This window comes from Bombus pyrosoma, linkage group LG6, assembly GCF_014825855.1.
Source record: "Bombus pyrosoma isolate SC7728 linkage group LG6, ASM1482585v1, whole genome shotgun sequence".
NCBI lineage: Eukaryota > Metazoa > Arthropoda > Insecta > Hymenoptera > Apidae > Bombus > Bombus pyrosoma.
Genome location: NC_057775.1, coordinates 7,910,591 through 7,935,750, shown reverse-complemented (window position 1 = coordinate 7,935,750; position 25,160 = coordinate 7,910,591). Strand labels below are relative to the sequence as shown.

At 30.6% G+C, this 25,160-nt stretch overlaps 4 protein-coding genes across 8 annotated transcripts; 2 read left to right on the top strand and 2 right to left on the bottom strand.

Annotated features, from left to right (window-relative positions):
• Positions 1–22: 22 nt before the first annotated feature.
• LOC122568161 (T-complex protein 1 subunit gamma) lies at positions 23–2,489 on the bottom strand. The gene is made up of 4 exons (XM_043727570.1): positions 2,308–2,489; positions 2,151–2,212; positions 700–1,837; positions 23–611 (listed from the first exon to the last, which is right to left on the bottom strand). Exons 1-4 carry the CDS (start codon positions 2,342–2,344, stop codon positions 196–198), a joined length of 1,653 nt encoding a protein of 550 aa, XP_043583505.1. The 5' UTR covers positions 2,345–2,489; the 3' UTR covers positions 23–195.
• A 774-nt stretch (positions 2,490–3,263) lies between these two features.
• LOC122568120 (phosphatidylinositol 3-kinase catalytic subunit type 3) lies at positions 3,264–7,247 on the top strand. Of its 2 annotated transcripts, none has more exons than XM_043727493.1 (10): positions 3,264–3,436; positions 3,722–3,916; positions 3,993–4,422; positions 4,538–4,633; positions 4,844–5,395; positions 5,465–5,940; positions 6,008–6,196; positions 6,264–6,439; positions 6,506–6,580; positions 6,686–7,247. In XM_043727493.1, the coding sequence occupies exons 1-10, from the start codon at positions 3,363–3,365 to the stop codon at positions 7,084–7,086; spliced, it is 2,664 nt and encodes an 887-aa protein (XP_043583428.1). In that variant the 5' UTR covers positions 3,264–3,362; the 3' UTR covers positions 7,087–7,247. The 2 variants fall into 2 exon arrangements, with proteins under 2 accessions (XP_043583428.1, XP_043583429.1); XM_043727494.1 differs by having other exon boundaries at positions 3,308–3,449.
• Positions 7,248–7,527: 280 nt separating this feature from the next.
• LOC122568119 (mucin-3A-like) lies at positions 7,528–20,685 on the bottom strand. Its single transcript, XM_043727492.1, has 3 exons — positions 19,196–20,685; positions 18,994–19,070; positions 7,528–18,781 (listed from the first exon to the last, which is right to left on the bottom strand). The coding sequence occupies exons 1-3, from the start codon at positions 19,369–19,371 to the stop codon at positions 9,567–9,569; spliced, it is 9,468 nt and encodes a 3,155-aa protein (XP_043583427.1). The 5' UTR covers positions 19,372–20,685; the 3' UTR covers positions 7,528–9,566.
• A 1,032-nt stretch (positions 20,686–21,717) lies between these two features.
• LOC122568725 (G kinase-anchoring protein 1-like) lies at positions 21,718–24,525 on the top strand. Of its 4 annotated transcripts, none has more exons than XM_043728811.1 (7): positions 21,718–21,847; positions 21,991–22,175; positions 22,458–22,526; positions 22,800–23,070; positions 23,139–23,396; positions 23,470–23,624; positions 23,705–24,525. In XM_043728811.1, exons 2-7 carry the CDS (start codon positions 22,002–22,004, stop codon positions 23,735–23,737), a joined length of 960 nt encoding a protein of 319 aa, XP_043584746.1. In that variant the 5' UTR covers positions 21,718–21,847; positions 21,991–22,001; the 3' UTR covers positions 23,738–24,525. The 4 variants fall into 4 exon arrangements, 2 of the variants coding, with proteins under 2 accessions (XP_043584746.1, XP_043584748.1); XM_043728813.1 differs by having other exon boundaries at positions 21,719–21,843; XR_006317187.1 differs by having other exon boundaries at positions 21,739–22,175; positions 23,705–23,977; positions 24,067–24,525.
• Positions 24,526–25,160: the final 635 nt, after the last annotated feature.

The window sequence follows — 25,160 nt, the reverse complement described above, 5'->3', positions numbered from 1 at the left end:
CAATATATAAATAGATATAATATTTGCATCAATTTTTAATACCTCAAGGTATTTTTATTATTATGAAAATGCATACAGACAGGCAAATAATGCTTCTCATAAACATGAATTAAGTTTTAATAAAATTATCATGAGTATGAATTATGAAATGTTAACAAATAAAAGCTTTGCAAGTGCAATATAAATTCAGTGTTTTTAATCTTTCATAGATTCTTCTGAAACTTGTGCAGGTTGACCAGGCTCGTTATCTGATTTCTTCTTCTTGCTTCCTGATACAATATCATCAATTCTTAACAGCAAAATAGCAGTTTCAATAGCTGTTTTATATGTTTGAAGTTTCACAGATAGAGGCTCCCAAATTCCACGTTCTTTCATATCTACCAATTGACCAGTTTCTCCATCAATACCCCATGTCATTCCTTCAGTGGCATGTTTTGCCCGTAATGCAGTTAAGGTTCTGATTGTATTTGCTCCACAATTTTGTGCAAGCGTTCTTGGAATTATTTCTAATGCTTGTGCCACTGCTTTGTAAGGCCATTGCTCTACACCTGCAAGTCTTGCTGCTTTTTCTGTTAGAAGCCTTGATACTGCCATTTCCACAGCTCCTCCACCTTTATATATAGGAATACAAATACAATATAGTAATACATATTTTACATGCGCGTTTGTGTATTATGCTATTTTAATAATAAATATTACCTGGTACTAATTTAGGTTCAATAAGAAGATTTCTTGCAACATGAAGAGCATCTTGTAAGTTTCTTTCAGTTTCATTTAACACATCTTTACTGGCACCTCTCAAAATTATAGTGCATGCTTTAGGATCTTTACATTCCGTAATAAAGCAAAAGTATTCATCCCCAAGTTTTTTAATTTCAAAAAGACCAGCTCTAGTACCAACATCTTCCTCTCGTAGTTCTTCTGTACGATTAACAACAGTAGCACCACAAGCTCTTGCAATTCTGTTAATATCACTTTTCCTCAATCTACGGATAGCAGAAATTCCAGCTTTGACAAGATAATGTTGTGCTAAATCTGATACTCCTTTTTCAGTGATTATTACATCTGGTTTTACAGATATAATATCTTCACACATTTTTTTAACAAACTCCTCTTCCAATTCTAAAATCCTGGTAAAATCTGTATCTTTCATTATTTCTATATTAGTTTGAGATTCTCCTTTTTTGTATTCTAAGGAACAATCCAATAGAACTATTCTTGGATTCTTAATATATCTTTTCATTTTTGGATGAGTAACATCCTTATTGAACATTACTCCCTTAAGAACAGTGCTATCCTCAATAGTGCCACCAGGAATTTTTTCCACCTTTGCATAACGCTTTATATCTATTTCTTTTCTACCATTCTCTTCAAGCATTACAGTATAAACTGCATCTAAAGCAATTTGACATGCTAATTCACACCAACGTCCAATAAATTTGGTACCCACACAGGAATTAATGACCTGAATCAATTTGCTTCTATTGTTGCAATCCAGATCTATGCTGACTTGTTCATTGAGAATGGCCACCATATCTTCCAAAGCTTGGCGAAATGCTCTTATTATAATTGTAGGATGCATATTTTGCTCAAGAAAAGGTTCAGCAGTAGCTAAAATTTCTCCTGCCAATACAATAACCGACGTAGTGCCATCCCCAACTTCTTCATCTTGAGTTCTAGCTATTTCTATCATAGATTTTCCAGCCGGATGTTGTACCGTTATTTCTCGTAATATAGCATTTCCATCATTGGTCATAACTATACCTCCCATTGGATCCATCAACATTTTTAACATTGCTTGTGGTCCCAAACATGTTCGAATAACATCTGCAATGGCCTTTATAAAAAGATACAACATTTAAAAATTCGTAGATTCATGTTAAATGTAAAACACCTACATATATAAATAATGTAGAATTAGTTCACATTCGTTCTCAATCTTAAAGAAATTTATTTAATATTTGATATATAAATTTTACTCCGACCTTATTTGTCATAAATGTTATAAATACTACATTTTATATTATTACGTAGCATCAATTTTGCATAACGAAAGTTATTCGTATAGAATATACACGTGGGCGTACAGATATTTAATGAAGGCCTTAAAAGGCAAATATGTACGTAAATTATGCATCGTACAGACTCACCTTTCCAGCTTGTATATTTTCTCTCTGAACTTTTCGACCGGTATCCCTTTTCGTATTTTGACCTGCAATAATCAAAGCACACGACATAACGAAATAAATTTTTCTTAATCTCACTATTGAAATAAATGACAATCAAAATCGTAATTGTTTTACATACTCAATACTACGATCGGAGCAGCCCCTGATCCAAACATTTTTCTTCAATTACTATAGTAGTAAAATACTGTGACAAAAAATGATAGTTAAGTACACGCCTGACTTTTCCAGAAGAAAACGAAAGACGAGAACTCGTAATAATTGGTTAGAAATGGGAACGACGATTGAAGAATATTCCTAGGATGAAATATACTTCAGTAAAATGGGTATTGCCAACAAAAATGTGAAATGTCCCTATGATTGCTTTTGCCAGAGAAGAATTTCTTCCCTGCTTTTGCTTTTGTTAATATTTTTTTAATTCACAGTAATATAAAAACAGGAATAAAATAATTGCTTACTTCTTATTCAAGCAATGCTATATGTATTTCAATAACAAATATTTATATTAAAACATTATGTTTTATGATTTATTTATCTGTCAAAGTACAACAAGACTGTAAGAATATGAAACATATTCACAAAAACATGTCGTGTATTGATGGTGAAATAAATAACAATAAAAAATGATAATAGAAAGAAATAGTAAAATATTTAAATATTATAATAGTATAATAAAAATAAATTTTATATCTTTATTTCATAATACTTGTATAATATCTTTAATATTTGATAAAATAAGACAAATCTTTATTGTTAGTAAATTTACAAGATTAAAAGTAAAATTAAAAGATACGCTTTAAGATATAAATTATGTATTTTATATATTATTTATACAGATTTTATGCGATTCTATAACTTTGTTTACAAATGGTAAGTTGCCTACTTATAAACGAAAGCATGGAAGTTATGATATAACTTTCTGACTAACAATCGATAATATAAAAATTGCAACACCTGTTACCACAACTTTTTATATTACTAAAAATACTATAGATGACTCTATTAGGAAATATTTATACCTATATATGTTATGTACATACATATATCTACATCCCTATGGTAGCAATATTCCTTCACGTAGTATGGTACATATACCAATGTATTAAGCACAATAGACGCGGCAGAATGATGGAAAATGTGAAGTAGAGAAATATGTTAACTTTGTAATTTCATAAAATGATGGAAGATATTAATGATAAGTTTTTCTATGTGTACAGTTCTTCGTTAGACACGAAAATACAAATTAAAATGTAAGATTTAATTGTAAGTGTGTGAAATGTAATAAGTGTCAGTATCAGCTGCTATCAGGTTACCATAATAAATGTTCCATAATGTATCTCCCCAATAAAAACAGATGGACTACTGGTAGTACCATAAAATATAAAATAATCCGATTACAAATTCTAATTTAAATGTAGTACAGACAATCAAATATTTCATTGCAGATTATCTGGATCTTTTAATTAAAATGCCATATGAATACATATCAATTTTAATGTAAATTATTCTAATATAGTACATTTTTCTTTTCGTAGAGGAACATTAGAAGGAAAAAGACAACGACCAGAATATGATAAATTGCTTATCGACCCTATGTTGAAATACTCTGGTCTATATGGAACCAATGGAGGACGTGGGGATTTAGCAGCTTCTTTACAGGTGTGGGCTGGTGGTAGACCACTTGCTTTACCCGTTCATACAGCATATAAACATTTCACATCACGTTGGAAGTATGTATTATTGTTTTGGAAGTATGGTGGCAGTATTTTTCTAAAATACGTGTAATATATATATGAATTTTCTTAGTTGGAATCAATGGGTAACTCTACCTATTTCTTATTCTGATCTACCACGAGATGCTCAATTATGTATAAGTTTATATGACTGTGCTGGACCTGGTAGAAAATTACCAGTTGGTGGTACAACAATATCTTTATTTGGAAAACATGGAGTGTTTCGTCAAGGAATGCTAGACCTTAGAGTATGGCCTGGAGTAGAAGCAGATGGTAGTGTACTAACTAGTACACCAGGAAAAACTAGAGATCATGGGAAAGAACAAATGCAACGATTAGCAAAACTTGTCAAGAAGCACAGGAATGGTCAAATGAATAAAGTTGACTGGCTGGACCGACTAACATTTAGAGAAATTGAGTTAATTAATGAAAGAGAGAAAAGAGCATCTGAATACTTGTACTTAATGATTGAATTTCCTGAAATTACTATGGATGGAATACCGGTATGAAAAACTTCAAATTTAAGTGCTGCAGGCTATTATATAATTATTATTTATAATTTTATTATAAATTTTATTATTAACCTAAATATTTTAAATATTTTATATATATTTATAGTACTCTATAGTGTATTACGAAAAAGATGGGGATGAAGTTGTTCAACACAGATCACAACCAGATGTTGTAACTTTGCCCGATTATGAAATTTTGCAAGTAAGTATTATTATAAACTTTTATACATAATATACAATAGATCTCAACTTTATTTATATGATTATTATCATAAAAGCTATAAATATTTCCAGGAAAGAAAGAAGAAAGTTAGTTCTTATTATTTGGTTTACTCTTAAATCATTATCTTATATATATCTATGTGTAGTATATGTATAATTCTTATATTCATTCATATATTTTTATTGTTAGGAAAATCTTGTGGAAGCAAAACATCATAAATTGGCTCGAAGTTTACGAAGCGGTGGCCATACTCGAGAATTAAAACCAACTTCAAATGTTCGTGATGCTTTAAACATAATATTAAGTTATCCGCCAACAACGGCTCTTTCTACAGAAGAACAAGATCTTATTTGGAAATATAGATTTTATTTGTCAAATCAAAAGAAGGCTTTAACAAAATTCGTGAAATGCGTAAATTGGAAAGTTGCTGGAGAAGAACGACAAGCATTAGAAATGTTAGCATTATGGGCACCACCTGACCCTGAAGATGCATTAGAGTTACTTGGCCCAGCATTTACACATCCAGCTGTTAGAAGATATGCTATCACTCGACTTAATCAAGCACCTGATGATGACTTAATGTTGTACTTGTTGCAATTAGTACAAGCTTTGAAGTATGAAGATTTTGAAAGCATCAAAAGGGCACATCAAACATTAATAAAAGAAAAGGAATCTGAAAAAGTTGAAAAATTAGATAGAGAAGTACAAATTAATGATTCTTCATCTACAGCTGTAACAACGGTAAGTAATTTTATAGTATAAACATTGAATTCCTCTAATTTGTTACGAATAGTTATACATGATTTATAGTCCAGTGAATCTGAAAGTGGACATTTCTCAGCAAGTCAAGATTCTCTTATGGATTTAGCATCTTTTCTGATTACTCGTGCATGCCAAAACACTACACTGGCCAATTACTTTTATTGGTATCTCTCTATTGAATGTGAAGATCAAAGTGATCCATCCATAAGTGCAAAACAAGATACTCGTGTTAAAGAAATGTATAATACTGTAATGTCAATGTTTTCAATGATGCTAGCACAAGGAAATGCTGTTTGGCAAAAAAGAAGAGCATTTCTTTTACGCCAAAAAATGTTTATTGATCAATTAGTAGCATTGGTAAAAGCAGTTGCACGAGAAAGCGGAAATCGTAAAAAGAAAACTGACCGGCTCAGGATATTATTGGCAGATCCGGATCCAGCATTTAAAATCAATTTTTCCAATTTTGAACCAATACCTTTTCCCTTGGATCCAGAAATTTGTATCAAGGGAATTATACCTGAAAAGTATGTGCAATTCTTTCTACTTAATAATGATATATGGTATATTTAAGTAATGTAAGTTATTTTTTAGAGCCAGTCTTTTTAAATCAGCTCTTATGCCTTCTAAATTAACATTTTTAACAACGGAAAACAGCGAATACATTGCGATTTTTAAACATGGTGATGACCTCAGACAAGATCAATTAATTTTACAAACAATTGCACTTATGGATAAATTATTAAGAAGAGAAAATTTGGATTTAAAACTTACTCCTTACAGGTAAAAGTTCTTAGAACAATCTGTCAACATATAACGTTATTTAAAATATGAATTACTTTATTTTTAGGGTACTTGCAACAAGTACTAGACATGGTTTTTTACAATTTATTGAATCTACAACAGTTGCAGAAGTTCTAGCTAGTGAAGGATCTATATTAAGCTTTTTCCGAAAACATCATCCATCCGAAAATGGCCCTTATGGTGTTGTACCTGAAGTTATGGATACTTATGTTCGAAGTTGTGGTAAGAATTATGTCTTCTTGAAATAATTTATATCAAATTGAATTATATAAAATCATAAAATTTCAGCCGGTTACTGCATTATCACATATGTACTTGGTGTTGGTGACCGACATTTAGATAATTTACTCTTAACAACGTCAGGTAATTTCTGGTATAAATTTCTTAGTTATATAAGCTGTGAAAAAATAAACATACATATATAAAATTATAAGCATTTCATAAAACGGAATAACATTTATATTTTAGGTAAACTCTTTCATATAGATTTCGGCTATATTTTGGGTCGAGATCCAAAACCTTTACCACCACCAATGAAATTGAGTAAAGAGATGGTTGAAGCTATGGGCGGCGTAGGTTCGGAACATTATCATGAATTTCGAAAACAATGTTACACTGCATTTCTACATTTGCGCAGACATGCAAATTTAATTCTAAATTTGTTTTCGTTAATGGTTGATGCTAGTGTACCAGACATAGCTTTAGAACCAGATAAAGCTGTTAAAAAAGTTCAAGATAAACTACGATTGGATTTGAGCGACGAAGAAGCAGTGCATTATGTACATAATCTTTTGGACTTATCAGTAACAGCTGTAATGGCAGTATTAGTGGAACAATTACACAAGTTTGCACAATACTGGCGAAAATAAAACTAAATCAATCGAGATAATGATTGTAAAGACTGTGTTCCTTCATAACTATTGCAAATATTACTATATTGTATATAAATGACCATACATCTATAAATGTAACATAATTTATTGTATTTTGGGATTATTTTAGGTAATAAATCTTTGATAATAATAACAAATATATACTAGTACTTTTTATATGTTTGTAAATTGCATACAAAAATGTTTAATAATTAACATGGTCACAATAAAAAAAATTTTTACTGCATAATATATGTGAACTATACATGTAAATTATATATATGTCAACAATTTTCGTAAATTACAGTTTAAAGTGCAATAAAAATGTTGCTTACTAGATTCTTTATGAAAATACATTAAATAAAATAGTAAATATATTTTTTTACAGGCAAAAATTTATTGTAATGGGCATGTCCAAATAATAAAACAACAAAAACATTTATTGTATATATAATTTGTTACGTAAATATTTATGTATTTATTTTATCTCTTAGTTACAATCGTGTATGTGGTGCACACTGTAGAAATAAAAAGATAATATTGTTAGTGATGAAAATATCAAATTGTTATCCATATAATAACGCATTAATGCTATTTTAATCAATATCACTTTATGTCACTTAAATTTGATTACTTCAATGAAGCAATTATATCCCAACTTACGATTGTACCAGAAAATTTTAATAGAAAATGTAATTATATTTTCCCCATTTCACAGTATTACATACTATTTATAGGTATAGAAACTTTTATAATATAATTGCTTTGAAAAATATATGTACATGTGTATTTATGTATATATTGATTGAATTCAAGAAGCAATCAAAGAATATTAACAATTCAGTCCATTTTCAAAAATTTCTCTGGCTTAATTTCTCTTCCATCAAATCCGATATATCATAATCAATAACTTTCTTCCCGTAACAGTAACATAATATATACATGCGTGATCACGATTGAAAACGCCGCGAAAAATAAAAACAAATTTCTTTTTGATAACATGAGTTTATAAAGAATATAATATAACCGTTTTTATATTAGAGTATGTTGAGAAATCTGTCTTGTTTGAGGGTTACATCATTCTTCAAAAAGAATTATTTGTTCTAAATTATTGGAAAAACTATTAAAACATGTTAAAGCTATTAAAAATATTCATATATATTAATACGCATGTGTAAAAATTTGTTTACATATAAAATTGCGGCATGTAATTGTAAATATTTCACAGGAATAAAATGATCTTGTTCACATTAAATCATTTATTTTTATTAATTTATTTTTAAATTACTCCCCTGTAAATATTAACTCATTTCAAACATGACAGATCTCCTATTAAATTCTTTTATTCTTTACACTTCAGCACACGGATTATACATTATTATAATTCAAATAATAGGCTTCTTTATTTCTCATAAATGTAAACTATTACCTACAAATAAACAATGTATGCATAATAATTCAATTATTGATTCTCTTAATTATCTACACTTCTGATTATACATAAAGAATTTCCTGTCAGTAAATAGATTCATAAGTAGTGAAAAAGGAGAGTGAAAAACTTATTTGAAAAATTAAGTCTTTAAAGAATAATCCAAGAAACTTTCTATTTGAATTTTATAAATATCTTGGGATGTACATTACTAGTACTTACTGAAGGTATATTGTGCATTTAGTTTTTATACGTTCATTAAGACTTGTCATTATGGAGTAGTAGTAAAGTTTCACTGAATTATTTTTCTGATTATTATTCGATTCTGATTATTCTCCTTAAGAACCCACGATAATATACAATTATTTTACATTTTATATTTGTCCATATAGTGCAACTATTAAGTTTTATTGCAAAACTAGCAATAATTAACAGTTGTTACTACTATTCCAATGACAGTTTACAAAATTTTACAATATACACATTGCATATGTATTGTATTTGAAAACATATAATCAATTTAGTATATGATAAAGTATTGTATCTAGTTAAAAGAAAGGAGAAAGAAGTTATGAATGATAATCTAATTCAATATATTGAAATGTTTATATTTTTTCAACATATTAAATAAGATGGATATATGTATAAGATAATATTTTTATAACAAAACCATAGTTTTCCTCTGTAATTACACTGCTCACTTATCAAATTCTATGTACGAATATATATAATTAATATATACACATATATACATACATATTTATGCACAGATGTACATAAGCATTGTGCATTTGTGATAACGTGTATACATGCATGTATGTATGTATGTATGTATGTATGTATATATACACATATATATATACACATGTATATGTATAGTTATAAATTATAGATAAGAATCTAATTTTAGCTTATAGTTATTTATCATCTTAATATTATATTTACATTTGAAAATAGATGAGTTTATCTATCAATGGCTGTAATGTCCATTAGTCTATAAAAACAAGGACTCTTTTTATAGCGCAACGCTACTTCTCATCATAATATATTACCTCTCTGTAGGCCTAGTGGCTGGTACAGAACTTTCTACAAGATCGTGCCTGTCTATTGGTGAATTCTCTAATGTGTAATCAACTGGATATCTTTCTGTATATGTTGGTGTAGCTTCTCCTTGTTGAGTTAATTTTAATTCATCAGATTGTTCTTGATAGAAACTTTGTGATGCCTCAATATTTTGTGAGGAAGACTGCTCTGATTTTTCCATGTCATCTGCAGAATAGTAGCTCTGACTTGCTTCACTTTCTGGTCTGTGATCATAATAACTGGGAGAGACATTATGACTGGAATAACTTGGTGTGGCTTCTTCTGGAGTAAAATAACTTTGACTTGCTTCTTGTGGATTACTGTCATAATAGCTAGGAGTAACTTCCTCTTGTGGATCTTCAACCAATCTCGAATTTGTTTCTTGCCCTACAGATTCATAATAGCTTGCTGTTACTTCCTGGTGATGAGTATAATAACTAGATGGTTCGTTTCTATGATCTGTACTTTCTGTAACAAAATTCTGAGAGGATGTTTCCTCTAGGCCTGGCATTGAGATTGGAACTTCATAAGAAGTTGATACATTTTGCTCTTCATAACTAGAGGTTGGTACAGAATCCACATGAGTTGAAGTAATGTCTGGATTCAAATTATATGAAGATGTAGGTATTTCAGGTACTCCATTGTCATGGATACTTGTATGCTCTGCACTAGATGATGCAATATTCAACTCAGCACAAGGTGGAATTTCACAAGATGATGTACTTATTGCACTTTCTTGATCTGGATCTCTTTCTTGATTCTCAGGCGTTTCTGGAACATAAGATGAACTTGCAGTTTCATCTTCATTAAGTCCAGAATTATTTGTAGAAACTGAGGATGTGCCAATCCCATCTGTACCAATATCGTTAGATTGAGATGGCATATTTCCTTCCTGACTAATTTCAGCATCCGTTTCTAAATTTTCTGGAATATTTTCTGCTTTACCAACTTCATAACTCTGTGTTGGGAACGTCTGATCATCAATTGCATCATCAATAGTTGATCTTTCTTCTTGACTTTGCATTAATTCGTTAAAAGATTGGGTAGGCGCATTTGTACTTGCTTCTGCAGATGCTTCATATGATTGAGAAGCTTCATTTATCTTTGAATGTTCAAATGATTGTGTTGGTGGTTCTGTTACAACAGCTTCTTCATCTGTTTCCATAGGTTCATATGTTATTGATTGTGATGGTTCTTTTGAATTTTCAGACTTTGTAGCAGATTGACTAGGTAAATCAGTGGAATCAGTAGTCATTGCTATTCCAAACTGTTCATATGACTGTGATGGTATTTCATGACTAGCCTCTGCATTTGTTTCTCCAAAATGTAATTCTAGATTTCTTTGAATCAAATCTGATTCACCTTGAGATGATGGTTCATCTCTTTGAGAATCTTCGGATTCTTTCATTGTATTTGCAGCATAAATTTTAGATTCAATAACCTCATCTATATCCATACTATGTTCATCTAAACGGTTCAGTGACTCTGCTGGTAGGATTTGTGCCCCTTCTTGAGCAACTTCTACTTCATTGGATGTTGCTGCTTGTTTTTCACATATGGGAGAATGGACATTATTAGCAGATTGTTCATTAAAGCTTAATTCTTTAAATTTTTTTATATTCTGTGTTTCTTGTGACCTATTTGTATCTATTTCATTTGAATTTGAAACTTCAAAATTCGCATGTTCTTCAGACGAAATTTTTGCATTGGATTCAGAAGTAACTAAAGTATTATCATCCATTAATGACATACTATTTGTCATTGCATCATCCGGTTGCTCCATAATTTGTACATGTACTATATTATCATTATTACTAACTTCTTCACTTTGGCTACTAATTCCCACATTTGAATTATTCTCTTGCTTAGTAACTGTTTGTTCCAAGAGCATCTCTTCTGACTTAATAGAAATTTCTTGAGAAGAGTATACTTCTTGCAATGGTATTGTGGTATCTTGTTCTTCACTTAATAAAGGAGATTCATTTGTTGATACAATAGATTCTTGGGAAGATGTAGAAACATTATGAGATACTACCATTTCTGATGTTACAGCAGTGTCTTGCGATTTTACGTTTTTCTTGGAAACAACTGGTTTTGAAACAAGCATTTCAGAAACAGGTACATCTACAAAAGTCTGTTCTGGTGCCATTGATGGTTCTATTGTTGAAGCAAATTGCACATTTTCAGTATAGGTATCATCTATTATTGGCATTGAAGGAGTAGTTTGAACTTGTGAAGTTTGTAAAACTATATTATTTGGTATTGAAACTGAATATGAAACACTAGGCATTGAAATAGTATTACTCTGTTCACTCGAAGTTCCTACAGCAATATTATCTTCTAAGTTTGGTAATACTAAATATTGAGTACTTGCGGGGATTTCCGCTCGAGCGATCTCTGCTGTACTTGGATTTTCCATGATTTCTCCAATATCTGGCATAGAATTACCAGGGATTTGTATCTGTGCTTCTCCCGTTGAAATATATGAAATATTAGGGCTTGTGATTGTTATTGGTAATTCAAGAGAAGACGGGATGGTTGTCACAGCAGAAGTTGGAGTTGACTCTGATTGTATTGGCAAATTACTAGGCACTTCTAAAGGCGTCATTATGGGTTGATTTAAAGTCAATGAAGTTTCAAGCACACAAGGAGAAGATATTGGTTCTGTAGGAGGTACGATAGTTGACTGCAAGATAGTCTGATTAATTAAACTTGTTTGAGTCAAACCAGTGGTCATTACATTTCCTGTCGGATTTTCTGTTAAATTGATCTCTTGTTGAAAATCTGTATTTGCCAGAGCAGCGGCTAAAATATCTTGATTCGATGTGTGTATTACTTCTGAAGTAGGAAGACTTTCTGATATAATTGTTTGAGTAGTTTCTGTAGCACTGGTTTGTATATTTGGTAATACAGCATTATCAAATTGAAGAACAATGTTATCTAATGTGCCTGCTTCTCCTAATGAACTAGGATCTATATATAATGTTCTTGTGCCATCTGGATTTTGCGTAGTACCTTCTAGTGACATAAGAGTATTATTATCAAGAGGTTGTATTTGTCCTTGTTCATCAATAGTTACCAAAACATAAGTTTGTGTTCCATCAGTACTTTCTGTTGGCAAAGCCATTATTTGTGGTTGTGTTGTTATTTTCGGTTCTTCTATTTTTTCTATTTCGCTACCTTTCTCGACATTGAAATTTTCTAGTTTAGGCTGGTCCTTTTGAACAGATTCAACAAGTACATTTTCTATTTTCGATTTCCTCTCAGATTCAGTAGATTCTAATGGTGGAAGAGACAAAGATGTAGAAACATTTGTATTTACGTTAGTCGTAGTTACTGAATTCATTGCAATGTTCAACAAATTCTTCTGCTGTTGTGTAGCAGTCTTATTTACTGATTGGCCTTTTGTACTAATTCTTGTAGTTGCAGTAGTATTAGCTGCCTGTTTTTGCTGAATTATTGTTTTAGATACATTTGGTACAGTAGTTAATGGTACTGAGACCGTTTGTTTTGATTGAATATTTTGTACAGTCGTAATTGCAGGTTCTTGTACTTTTTGAACAACTATTTTTTGTTGTGTTTTTTGCTGTCGATTACTTCGAGGTATAATAACTTTTTGTATAGTTGATGTAGATACAGATTTTCCTTTCTGTTGAATTTGTGGACTTATACCTATTGTCTGTTGGCTACTTTGAGATACAATATTTTGAATACTAGAACCTTGCTGTACAACTGTCTGTTTAATTACTTTCTTTCCTTGTTGCACAGTCTTTTGTGTAGGAATGGTATTTTGCAATACTACTGTACTGCTGCCACCAGTTTTCATTTGACCAGATCTTCCTTGTGAAGTAGCAGACATTGGAACTTTTTGCGATTTTTGTAACATAGGAAGCTGTACTTTTTGTTGCGCTGATTGATATTGTACTTTATTTCCTTTGGATGGACTTTTTGCTGCAATAGCTTTTACTTGCTGTCCTGTTATTGGTGTCAAAACTGTTGCCTTACTGCTTACTATACCTTGAGTGCTTAAAATTGTTTTGCCAGAAATAGCTTGAGATATGGGGGTCAAAATAGCTTTAGAAGTACCTAAATTCTGTGAAGATAAAATGGTTGTACCTTTTGTAACCAGGGCTTTTGATCCAATGATAGTTTTCCCGCCTAAAGTAGAAGCACTTATCGGCGTATAAATTCCACCTTTCGTGAAAATTCCTTGAGATAATGTCCCCAGTAAAGCAGTCTTTCCCATTGTTCCTGAGATAGGAGTTAGAACCCCTTTTGAAGCTATTATACCTTGTGTGTTAATAATCTTATGTCCAGCAGGAAGCTTAGATGTTGTTGCTGAAACACCATCTCCTTTTGGAGCAATGAGTGTTTTTGAATTTATAATACCCTGAGGACTGATAGGGCAATACACTTGACCCTTATTTGTCATAATTCTTTGAACCTTGCCACTTAATGTTTTAGAAATATTTAAAGGTAGCATTTTAGTTTGGCCTGATTGTGCTGATGTTAATATAACTACTTTACTACCTTGATGAACAACTTGGGCATTTCCAGTACTTTTACCAGGTATAGCAATTTTTTGTTGTACACCAGTTTTTCCTTGAACACCATATCGCAATTGTTGACCTCCAGATGTTTGTACTACTACATATTTTCCTGATGTACTCTTCTGTGTTAAAAGAGGTGGCACTTTGTTTGTTGTTGGTGTATTTTGAAATTTTATACCTTTCACACCACCTGTAAGTGGTGGTACTAGCGTTTTTATACTTGTAATTGTAGGTTTTGCTTTAGTTTTGTTTTTCAAAATTGCTGGAGTACCACTCTTTTTCTTTGAAGGTGACATTTCATTTGTAGTTTCATTCAATTTGAACTGGCTTTGAGTGGGAGATACTATTTGTGTAGTTGGTGTAAAAGATAATGTTGGAATTGTGCTAGATGCAGGTATAATAGAAGATATAACAACAGGCATTTGTTCAATGCTTTCTGGAGTTAAAACATCTTCACTTAAAACAAATGGCATTGAATTTATATCTAGTTCCATATCTGCCAAGCTTTGTGAACTTTGTTGAATATATTTTTCAGTTGTAGTAGTTGTAGTTGGAGTTTTCGAAGTTTTTACATTTAACTGTTCATTTTGTGCCTCTAACATAGCAGCTGTTTCTGCTTCTTCAGCTTTTAAAACTTGTAACTTTTTAGTCAAAGACAAATGTGGAGATGTAACCTTTGAACCAGTTTTCAGTTTGGTATTTGAAGATGCAGATTCAATTTTCATTATTTTCGTTTTTGGACCTGCCTTTTGGTCACACCTTTTTGTACCATCGGTTTCTAATTTATGTTTTACCGCTTTCTGTGGTAATTTGTCTAATAATTTTGACTTTAAAATTTGCATAGGTTCAGTCAATGTTACATTTTCAATTATTCGTGGCATTTCACGTTTTTTTACTGGTACATTAACATCTGATGATGGGGAAGGTGTAGAAGTTAATGATCTTGAAGATTCATCTAACTTTTGCACATCTATATTGATAGATTTAGTACTGTCTTCAGTAGGTGATTGTATCAATGATTTAGGCATGATATTAAATTCGTTTGTTGATGTAAGTTGGTCAACATTTTGAAAAATAGTATCATCCACTTTAGCATCGATTTCAAGATTTTGATCAACTACTACTTCTATACCTTCAAAATTGCTCATAACTGTGACTTGAGAATTGTTGTCTTGAGAAAGATTAGGATAATTTTCTGGAATATTTGGATCTTCAGTTGTCATATTTTGAGTTGTCTCGGAAGATGTATTTCTATCTATTTCTTCTTCAGGCTTTTTCTTCACTAATTTCTTACCTTTTTTTCCTTTACCAGTTGTATCAGAATCATTAACTATACCCTTTTTCTTGTCGATATGCAAAGTTTTTAAGAAAGCTTCCTGGAATGTATTTGTTGATTTTTCTTCAGGAAATAACTCTTTATCTTTCTTTAATTTTGTACATGTATCTGGTGTAAATTTTCCTTTATATCTTGTTTGCATAGATGTTCTATTTTGAACTTGGTGCTCACTTAATGTACTTATTGAATCTGTAGGCAATTGTTCTAAATTTTCTAGTTTAGTTTTTTGTTCTTCTTTCTCCAATGTTTTCATTTCCATATGCTGAATTTTTTGATTTATTGATATAGTTGTGTTTCCACCTTGAATTTTATTTTCTTCCTCTATTTGATTTGCATCTTTTGTAATTTCTACATTATTTGTGTCTATCTCAAGTTTTTCTGGATCATCTTTCTCTTGCTTTGAAGAATGAATTGCCTCTGTATCTGTACTAGTTTCAATTGTTTCATTAGTAGTTAAATTTTTCATTTGTTCTTGTCCACTATTTAATTTAGGATCTATCATGATTTTTTGAGTTTCATCAGTACCAGAAATATCAATTTGTGATAATTCAAACTTTTTTATTTGAGATTTTTTGGGAGGAAGCATATCAACAGTTTTTGAAATATCTAATTGTTGATAAGAAGATGCTTCTTTCTCTGATGAAAGTTCCAGTTGAAGAGAAGTAGGAGATTCTAGATCTTTTAAATCTTCTTGTGAAAGATTACTTGAAGTTAATATACTTTCAGTATCATTGTCTTTTGTTTTCTCATATTCAAGAATTGTACCTTCAAATTTAGCAGTATTATCTTCTATTACTACAGATTTTGTATCTTCAAGGACAGATGTATCAGATTCTTTTAGTAGAACTTTTTCCTCAGTTGATACTTGTAACTTCTTAGGAATTTCAACAGAAATTTGATTGTCTGCAATTTTTGTATCTAATTCTATAAACATTTGGTTTTTAGACGTATTCTCAAATAATTCATCTTTTAATTCTATATTTGAAGAATTAACATTATTTTCTGTTGTATGTATGGTATTACAAGAAATTTCTATTTCTTTTTCTTCTTTAAGATCAATGTCCTTGCTTATTTTCTTAATATTTTCTATAAATTTCTTATTTCTTTTTGATTTAATTTTTATTTTTTCAGAAGATTTTTCCTCACTTTCAGATTGACTTTCATCAGTCTTACATATCATTTGATCTGCATCTTGTACATATATATCAGATTCTAAATATTTTTTATTTGGTTTTCGTTTTCTTCGACCATATGAACGATCGCTATCAGATTCTGATGTTCTTTCTATTTCAAATTTCTCAAATATTTTTGAATTGCTCTTATTATCCCTTATTTTTGGGCTTTCACTACCACTGGCACTTTCACTAGTATTAGCACGCATAGGTTCTGATTTTCTTAACTTACTACTGGGCTTACGAGCTTGTGGAGTAACATTTAACTGATCGTCATTTGATAAAATTTTTGTAGAATTTGAACTAGGCACTTGATCTTGATCCAGCATATCTGCATCTGAATTTTCACTTTGTTCTGGAAATGTGTCAGCAGATTCAGAAATAGCTTCATCTTCTGTTTCTACTGTAAAACGCTCAGACGAAGTTTCTTGAACTTGCTTTAAAGGTTCCTGTTTTACATTTTCTGCATTTCCCTTAATAGTTGTGTCTTTAATGTCTGTTTGTTCATCATCAATAGGGACATTTTGTACATCTAGATTTTTGTTTTCTGTTAATTTCTTATTAATATTTAACGTTACGTTTGTTGTAGGAGAATTTTGTATCTCAACATTTTTTGAAACATTTGTAGTATTTTCATTCTCAGCTTCAATCTTTTCAACTTCAAATATTTCCACAATTTCTAATTCTGTTTCACAAGTATTAACATTAGATTTCTGTGCTTTTTCTGATTCTTTTCCAGATTTAATTTTTTCCTTTGTATGTTCAAGTTTATTATTTGTCTCTTTATCATTAATTATAACCTTGTCATTGTTTTTATTTTTTTCTAAACTCTGCTCACTTAAAGATGACTGTGTATTTAATCTTTCACATTCATTTGAACTAGTATTATCTTCATCCTCAGGTTTATTATGTTCAATTTCTTTTTCTTGTTCTGTTTTTAAAGCTTGACTCATTTCAAATTCTTTTATTATTTCTTTTTTCTGATGAAATGCACGAGACTTTTTCCTTACAGGGGGTATGGATGGTTCTTCTTCATGGAAATCAAAACAAGATAATAATAATTTTTTATCTTTATTTGATGCAGTAGGTTTATTTTCGCTGTCAATATTAAAAGTTTCTTTTTCCGTCTGTGATTTATTAGTAGACTCATTACTCTCAACATCAGATATTCTAGCGTCTTTTTCTAATTCGGACGACTGTTTATCAAAAAGATTTGATTTCAGATTTTTCGAAGTATTAGTACTATCAGATACAGAATCTTCTGTTATGTTAATTGTTGTAAGCGTCTCAGTTTCTTTAAGTAATTTTTCAGTTTCTGCAATAATTTCACTAGCATCTGGTAGTGTATTATTCTTTTCATTAAGTTCTTCTGATTTGTCAAAATCAAATTGATTTTTTGATGATGAATCATTCATAGATGCTATATCAGTTGGATTGCTTTGATTCAAACTAAGTTCTTCATCTGATTCATCTTCCCAATCTGCTAATATAGTATCGCGAATTTTAGGATCTGAAGTCTTTTTCTTTTTAGCAACTTTCTCATTCTGTTTAATTTGTTTTCTTTTGCCAGAATCACTGCTGCTTTTATTCTTATTTGATTGACCTTTTTCTTTCTTTGTATATTTCCTTTTTGGAGTATCTACATCAGAATATCTACTTGTATATTGAGAATAAGTTTTTACTTTAGATTTTGACATTGGTGAATTTCCTGATCTGTGGCTTTTTATGTGACAAATAATAACATTTACTCGCGAGGAAGTAAAATTACATAAATGACAAGGATATTGTGGAGACCCACTATTATTCGGTGTAGATGGTAAGCTGCTAGGTTGTTGACGTATCCGAACTTCATGATCACTTTCTTTTAAAAATCGTGGATGTGTGATTTTTCGTACAACTTCGCTACTATCACTTTTTCTATGACCTTCCTCACGTTCTCGTTTCTTTTTAGGAATTTTCTTGTCTCCAAATAAAGCTGATATATTTGGCTTTTCTTCTGGAGAAAATTTATCATGGCTTAATATATCAGGATCTCCTCCTGTTAACTTTTCAGCCATTTCAACATCTCCAGGAAATTTGTCCATGTATCTGGATCCATCTTTGCATCTGCTTCTATATTTGTCTGCAAGTAATATTATAAAATGTATAATTATACAAAATGTGTGCCAGGTTGGATGGTATACCTGGGCAGGAGAATATTTGATATGCAAAAATAAGTAAAAAAAAAGTAAGTTTGAATGACCTCCTGACCTACCCTATTATATTTATTATTTTAAACTGTATACTCACACATAAATATTAGAAATATACTATTCTAAATATAAGAAATATTACCTAATCCTTTCCTGATAAATTCATCTTTCAGGGTACAGTTGTATTTATAAATTTGTTGATAGTTCTTGACAAATTCACTGAAAAAATTAATAAGACATATATATATATATATATAAAAGACATAAATATCTATCAGCCAAAAATAATATTAAAAACATTAATAGATTTAGTATATAATAAAAATAAGTTGAAAATTATTTACTATGTATCTTCTTGAAAAAACTTCACAGCAGCTATTAAAGGTTTCTTTTGAAATCCATGTTGAATATCTTCAGGTAAATTGTGGAACCCAGTAACTTGTCCAGGCCACCAACAACCTCCAAGTTTCACCCAAACAACATCTCCATCCAAATAATTAATTTCTGTTTGCTCACACATTTTAGAAAGATACTTAATATTATTCTTTCATAAAACCAGCATTGAAATTCAACATAAATATCTTGTATATTATCTATTTTTAGATGAAGCACCTCAAATAATAATTGTTCGCGTATCGTAACAGTAAGAAAGTATTATTCTACTGACTGAAATCTGGTCTTAATATATAGTAACAATAAGTGGTTTTATTTAATTTGAGAAGAAACATGATAAATATGTATGGAAAACCATATAAACAAATGCAATATGCAATTTGCAAATGAATAAATGATTCTCTTAAGTTTATGGACACTTTTCGATTACGTTCCTCTCATTTTGTAAATTTTTAAACTTAAAGTACATATATTGATTGATCAAAACGCTTCTGATTTTTTCATGTGTAACATTTTACATTAGGCATAAATACAAAAGACAATATAACCACTAGAGTAAATCCTGCTACTAAGCCTTAATTAATATGTCCTTCTTCCAGATCTATAAATTGCACCATAAATATTCGTTCCAAAATCATGTATTACATATTTTATTAGAAATACATGAGAGAAAGAAAAAAAGAACAGATAATACACTAACAAATTGTCGTTGTTTTCATGTTACGTTATCTTGAACAAAGTATAGCAATCATCCGTAGTATATAAAACACAAATATTTTTTTTCTTCAAAACAGTCGATTAATTTGCAAGCACTCCGATGTTTCAAAATACGACAAATTGTTCATCCATATGCGCGGGCATAGATAAAAATGGAATCGGAGGTGTATTCGCGGGAAACCAGGAGCGAGCGTCGCTCCTCTCGTCGTGCACCGCTTCGTCGATCTTCGTTGATCTCGATGCCGACGTTGTCCGCGGGAGCCACGTCGGGCATCTTAGCCCGCGAATTCCGTGATTGGATATATTCCACACACAGATACACAGCAGTGAACCTTTATGTGTTCTTCCGACTGTTTGTTAAAACGACGCCGCAATAGAATGTTATAGCTCCGAAATTGGCGAGCGTCCCAAGAAAAGAAGTTTCTCTTTTCACCTCACCTCTTATCACTTAGTCACTATAAACTAGAAGGGTTCGCGAACGTCTTGATAGCTGACCATGCGACGTTGCTGCGCGCACATTTAACCGCGAAAAGTGCAAGCCAACCCCGAACGCAATCGACACATTCAACGCTCTACGTCGCTCATACGACATACGTACATGTTCAATTTCCCGACGTGCAACGGGGCTCTGTACGGTGGATGGATGGATGTGTGATGGATACTTCCTTCTCTCTCGTTGTTCGAGATTCTCGATCCGACAGTGTTGCCAACTATTGCATCTTATCTATCTCCTAACTTTCTACCAATTTCTACTTATATACATATCTTATTTTAGTAATTCTACAATTTTATAATTATTCCAATAATTGCTAATTGCGCTGAAATATTATTTTCAGGATAGGAATAAATAAACATTGTTGATTTTAAAAAGACTTTATTCTATATATGATAACGAAATAAAAATTATACAAAAGATCAAAGGTTATAAGGATTTAAATGCTAAGTAATACCTTGTAATATACATACATTTCTCATGTATGTATTTCTCATTCAACTATTTATCAATAGTTTCATATATATGTAATACTTCGTATATAAATTTTTAATATCAATCTGATTTTATGCTTTTCATGCTACGTAGAATGCACTTTTCGCTACAGTTAAATATAAATATCATACTTTTATATTTTGTATACATAGCGTAAACATAAAGTTTAAAAAACTAAATTTAGTGTATAATAAATAAACAAAAAGAAATACAGTTTAGTTGCAAAATTATTACGAAAATTTTTTTACATTATTATGAAGTATAAAACAATAACTGTGATGTAAATATAAATTCAAATATCAAAATGGATCAACTTATAACTTTAATAACTGACACTTTTAAATTTTGTACAACTATAAAAGTATAATATCATATATTAGAGTTATAAAACTAAAATATTTTTTATCAGTTATGACATGTAAATTGAAATGTATACGAAATTAATTACAAAATAAGTTGCAAAGCATTTAACATCGATAACGTTTCTTAATTACTAATATCGTTATATTGTTATATTGTGATAAACAGTAATAAAACTTAATACAGACCAAGGAAAAGATTACAGCATGTATGTGTATATAAAACAATTCAAATGTAATATTTGGTACTAAATATGTAAGTACTTTGAGATATATAATAGTAATAAATTTATTTTCTTTCAGGTATAAGTACCTTGTTAAACTCTTGAAACTTTGAAATATACAATTTTCTTATTTTTATTTCTACAGTTGGTCTTACTGTGTCGCCGGGCGGGTAAGTGTAATTTCCATAATATTTTCCGCTAGAGGCGCTGAAAGTTCGTAACAACGTCTACTATTCGTTTCCGGTTTATGTGGTAGCTTAACATCGTTCTTCATTTTTCCTTATACATCCGTTTGTGTGCGATAAGTATAGGCACGTAAGTCGTTCGTTTGTACTAGGTTATATCATTTTTTACATGATACACGATGCAATAACACAAGACTCAATGAACATTACAAGTTTTATGACTATAATGATACCGGAAGTTCTGTAGTTTTCGTTATCAATACGTATATTCAGAGTTCACAGAAATGGCGACCGCCGTACCATCAAGATTCGCAGTTCTCAGCATTGATGATGATGATTGTAAGCCGAAGAAAACCCAGAAGAATGTTACTGCCGGTAAGACGAATCAAAAATCTAAAACCGACAAATCGAAACAACAGCAGCAACCAAAAAAGGATGACAAGAAAAAACAAAATAAGGTATGATGCGTATAGTTTTTGTTTTTTTTTTTTTGTTTTTGATTACCCGGTAAACGTCATAGTATTTATAAGTCGCGGCGGGACCTTGTATTTTGAAACGAACTTCAATATTGATTTTGACCTTTAGTGGTGTATATAACAAATCTCAATATATTTTGAAATGTAGGAAGCAAGTCAATTTATAATTAATAGAATAATTTAGTTCTTAATATTATCATAATAATGTTCAGAAATTTGTAAAATATATGTTTTATTCATTTTACACTTTTTCTTTATTTATAGGGAAAAAAGAAAAAAACTAGTAGCAATGAAAATCAACAATGGGAACAATGGAAACAGAAAGATACAATGGTAATGTATACATTTTTTATAATGTATTTTGTTTACTTGTCTTTAGCTTAATGAAATTTTTGTTATAAATTTAATAAAATAAGTTTTTATCTGGACATTGGTACAATGACACCCAACCAATTGTGTGTAATAAAGGACAGCACAGGCTTGACTAATATGTGTGAAAATCATAGTTTAGTTTTAGATATAAATTGTTAAAGCTAAGGTTTTGTTTCAGTAGTGACATATTTATAAGTGTTGTGTGTTATCACGTCCAATTGTGATTTCCTTAAGGCTGTCGAGGAAACGTTTGAGCAAGAATTACATCAAGCCATCTTGCTGTCAAAGCTGGCTTATGAAGAGCAGCTAGTAAGTGCAGTCAAGTCAGAAAAAGAGCAAGAGTCAAATAAGAAATCAGGGAAAAAATCAAAAAAGGCTACTATGTCATTGGAGCAGTTCAACAATATGGGATTAGAAACTACTTCTACTACAACCACTACCATTACCACTACCACTACTCAAAACACAGTATTACCTCCAGAAAATGGTGATACTAAATCCAAAGGTAAAGTAATTCCATATTTTAAATCTTAAGTAGATATAAAATGATTAATTTAGTTAATTTATTTATAGAATTAGACACAGAATTTTTTGAAAGAATTGAAAAGGAGACGAAAGAAGAAATCACAAAGGAAAAAGAAAAGGATATATTGAAGGCGAGACTAAATAAAATCGATGATGATATTACATCTGCTCAGTTAAGGGTAGAAGTGGAAAAACGTGATGAAATCATTAATGAATTACGGAGTCAAGTAGAAAGCTTAAAAAAGGAATTAACACAAGTTAAAGAAAGGAATAAAAAGCTTTACCAAATACTATCTCATGGAGAAAGTAGGCTCGATAGTTCTTTACTGATAGTTCTAGTATTATTGTAAATATGGTTAATTTTCTTGTTCGTTTCTAGTGAAAGATAAAGCGTCAGTATTAGCTGAAGTAGCAAAATTACAAGAAATACGAGATGAGTTGACGTCCGAAGTAGCATCCTTACATGCACAATTAGAACAAGAGAGGTCCAAAACACGTACTTCTAGTACAGATGTCAAACCATCTAAACAAACTGTAAGATAATTATTAGAACGGCATTAAATTTAATGTAATTGATTACATATAATCGAGTGTTAACAAACAATATTTTTTAGAATAAGAAGAGGCCCGTTAATGAAAATGCCTAAACTACAGACTATTTTTGTTGAATGCAAAGTACTAAACCATTGTGATCTATAAAGCTTAATTTACTGCTAATGACTAATCAGTTAACAGTCTCAAGACTGATGCGTAATCATTAAAACTTAAGATCTCATGAAAATGTATCACGTATTTGACTTTGAAGCATATAAAGCAATCTTTTAAGTAACGTATTTTTCAAACATACAGAAGTTCACTCAATGAAAATAGGGTCATATTTTTCTAAAGTGCGTATTTCCATTTGTAATTTGAGTTTCATTCTTTCATAATACGGTACAAGAATATCTTTTTTTATTCAAACTTTCTTACACAGTAGTAGTTGAACATAACTTTGCAGTCCAGTTTAAACGGGAAACTAGTGCAACACAACTTCCATATTGCAACTTGACAACATAAACAAATATCGTTATCTTCCAAATTTTGTGCGAACGTAAGTCAGTGAGTATACATTATCTGAAGTATTTTGTAATAAATATATCCTACACCATCCTTGTTGATGTTAATAATTTCCTTAATATTTTGTTAAAGCTATCAGTAAAATTAAAATATTTTGATATTGTACATACAATTTAGAAGTAATATTTTATTCAGTGCGAACATTTGTGGACAAAAGATTAAAAAAGGAATGATCAAATCTTTTGTTCTATGAGACTGAAACAAAATTATATACATAAAAGAAGAATTTCAGGTCCTAAATGTATAAGCCATATTTATATACAAACTATCATGAATGTATCAAAATAACTAACGAAAATATATTTTTTTCACAAAATTATTCTAGATTTAAATTTTATTTAACAAAATAATAAATGTTTATTTTCTAATATGATGTTAACCCATACATATTTCATATGTCATTAATATATGTAGTACAATATACTATTCCCGTTAAAGATAATTTTTTAACATGTTTTATTTTTAACATGAATTTTTATACTTATATATATATGTTTTTTTTTATTCAAGAAGATATCTTTGAAATTATTGTATGCTATAACATTTTCTTCACGTGCCCTTTTACAATCTTCGATTACCGTCATTTCCACATACCAATTCTGTTTTTTTCGCCATTTCCACTGGTGACATAGCCGCTCTCACGATGCTAAGCTTTATCCGGATTATACGTACGAGTGCATTTTTATGGAAATTTTTTGTTCACTTTTTCTGCCTGGAGTTACTCCAGGCCCAGGCAAAATTTTTTTTCGACTCGCTCTCTCACTGGCTTCAACATTCAGTTCGATATGTTACACCTCACGTTCCAATTCTTTTTTCCGGCTTTGCTTCATTCGTTTCCGAGTTCACGTAAAAAAAGAAGGAAGGAAAAAATGGAAGAGAATTCGCATGTACCATGATAAATTTAAATACGCATTATACTTTTGATTAAAAGAACCCATCGGCTTAATCGTAAGC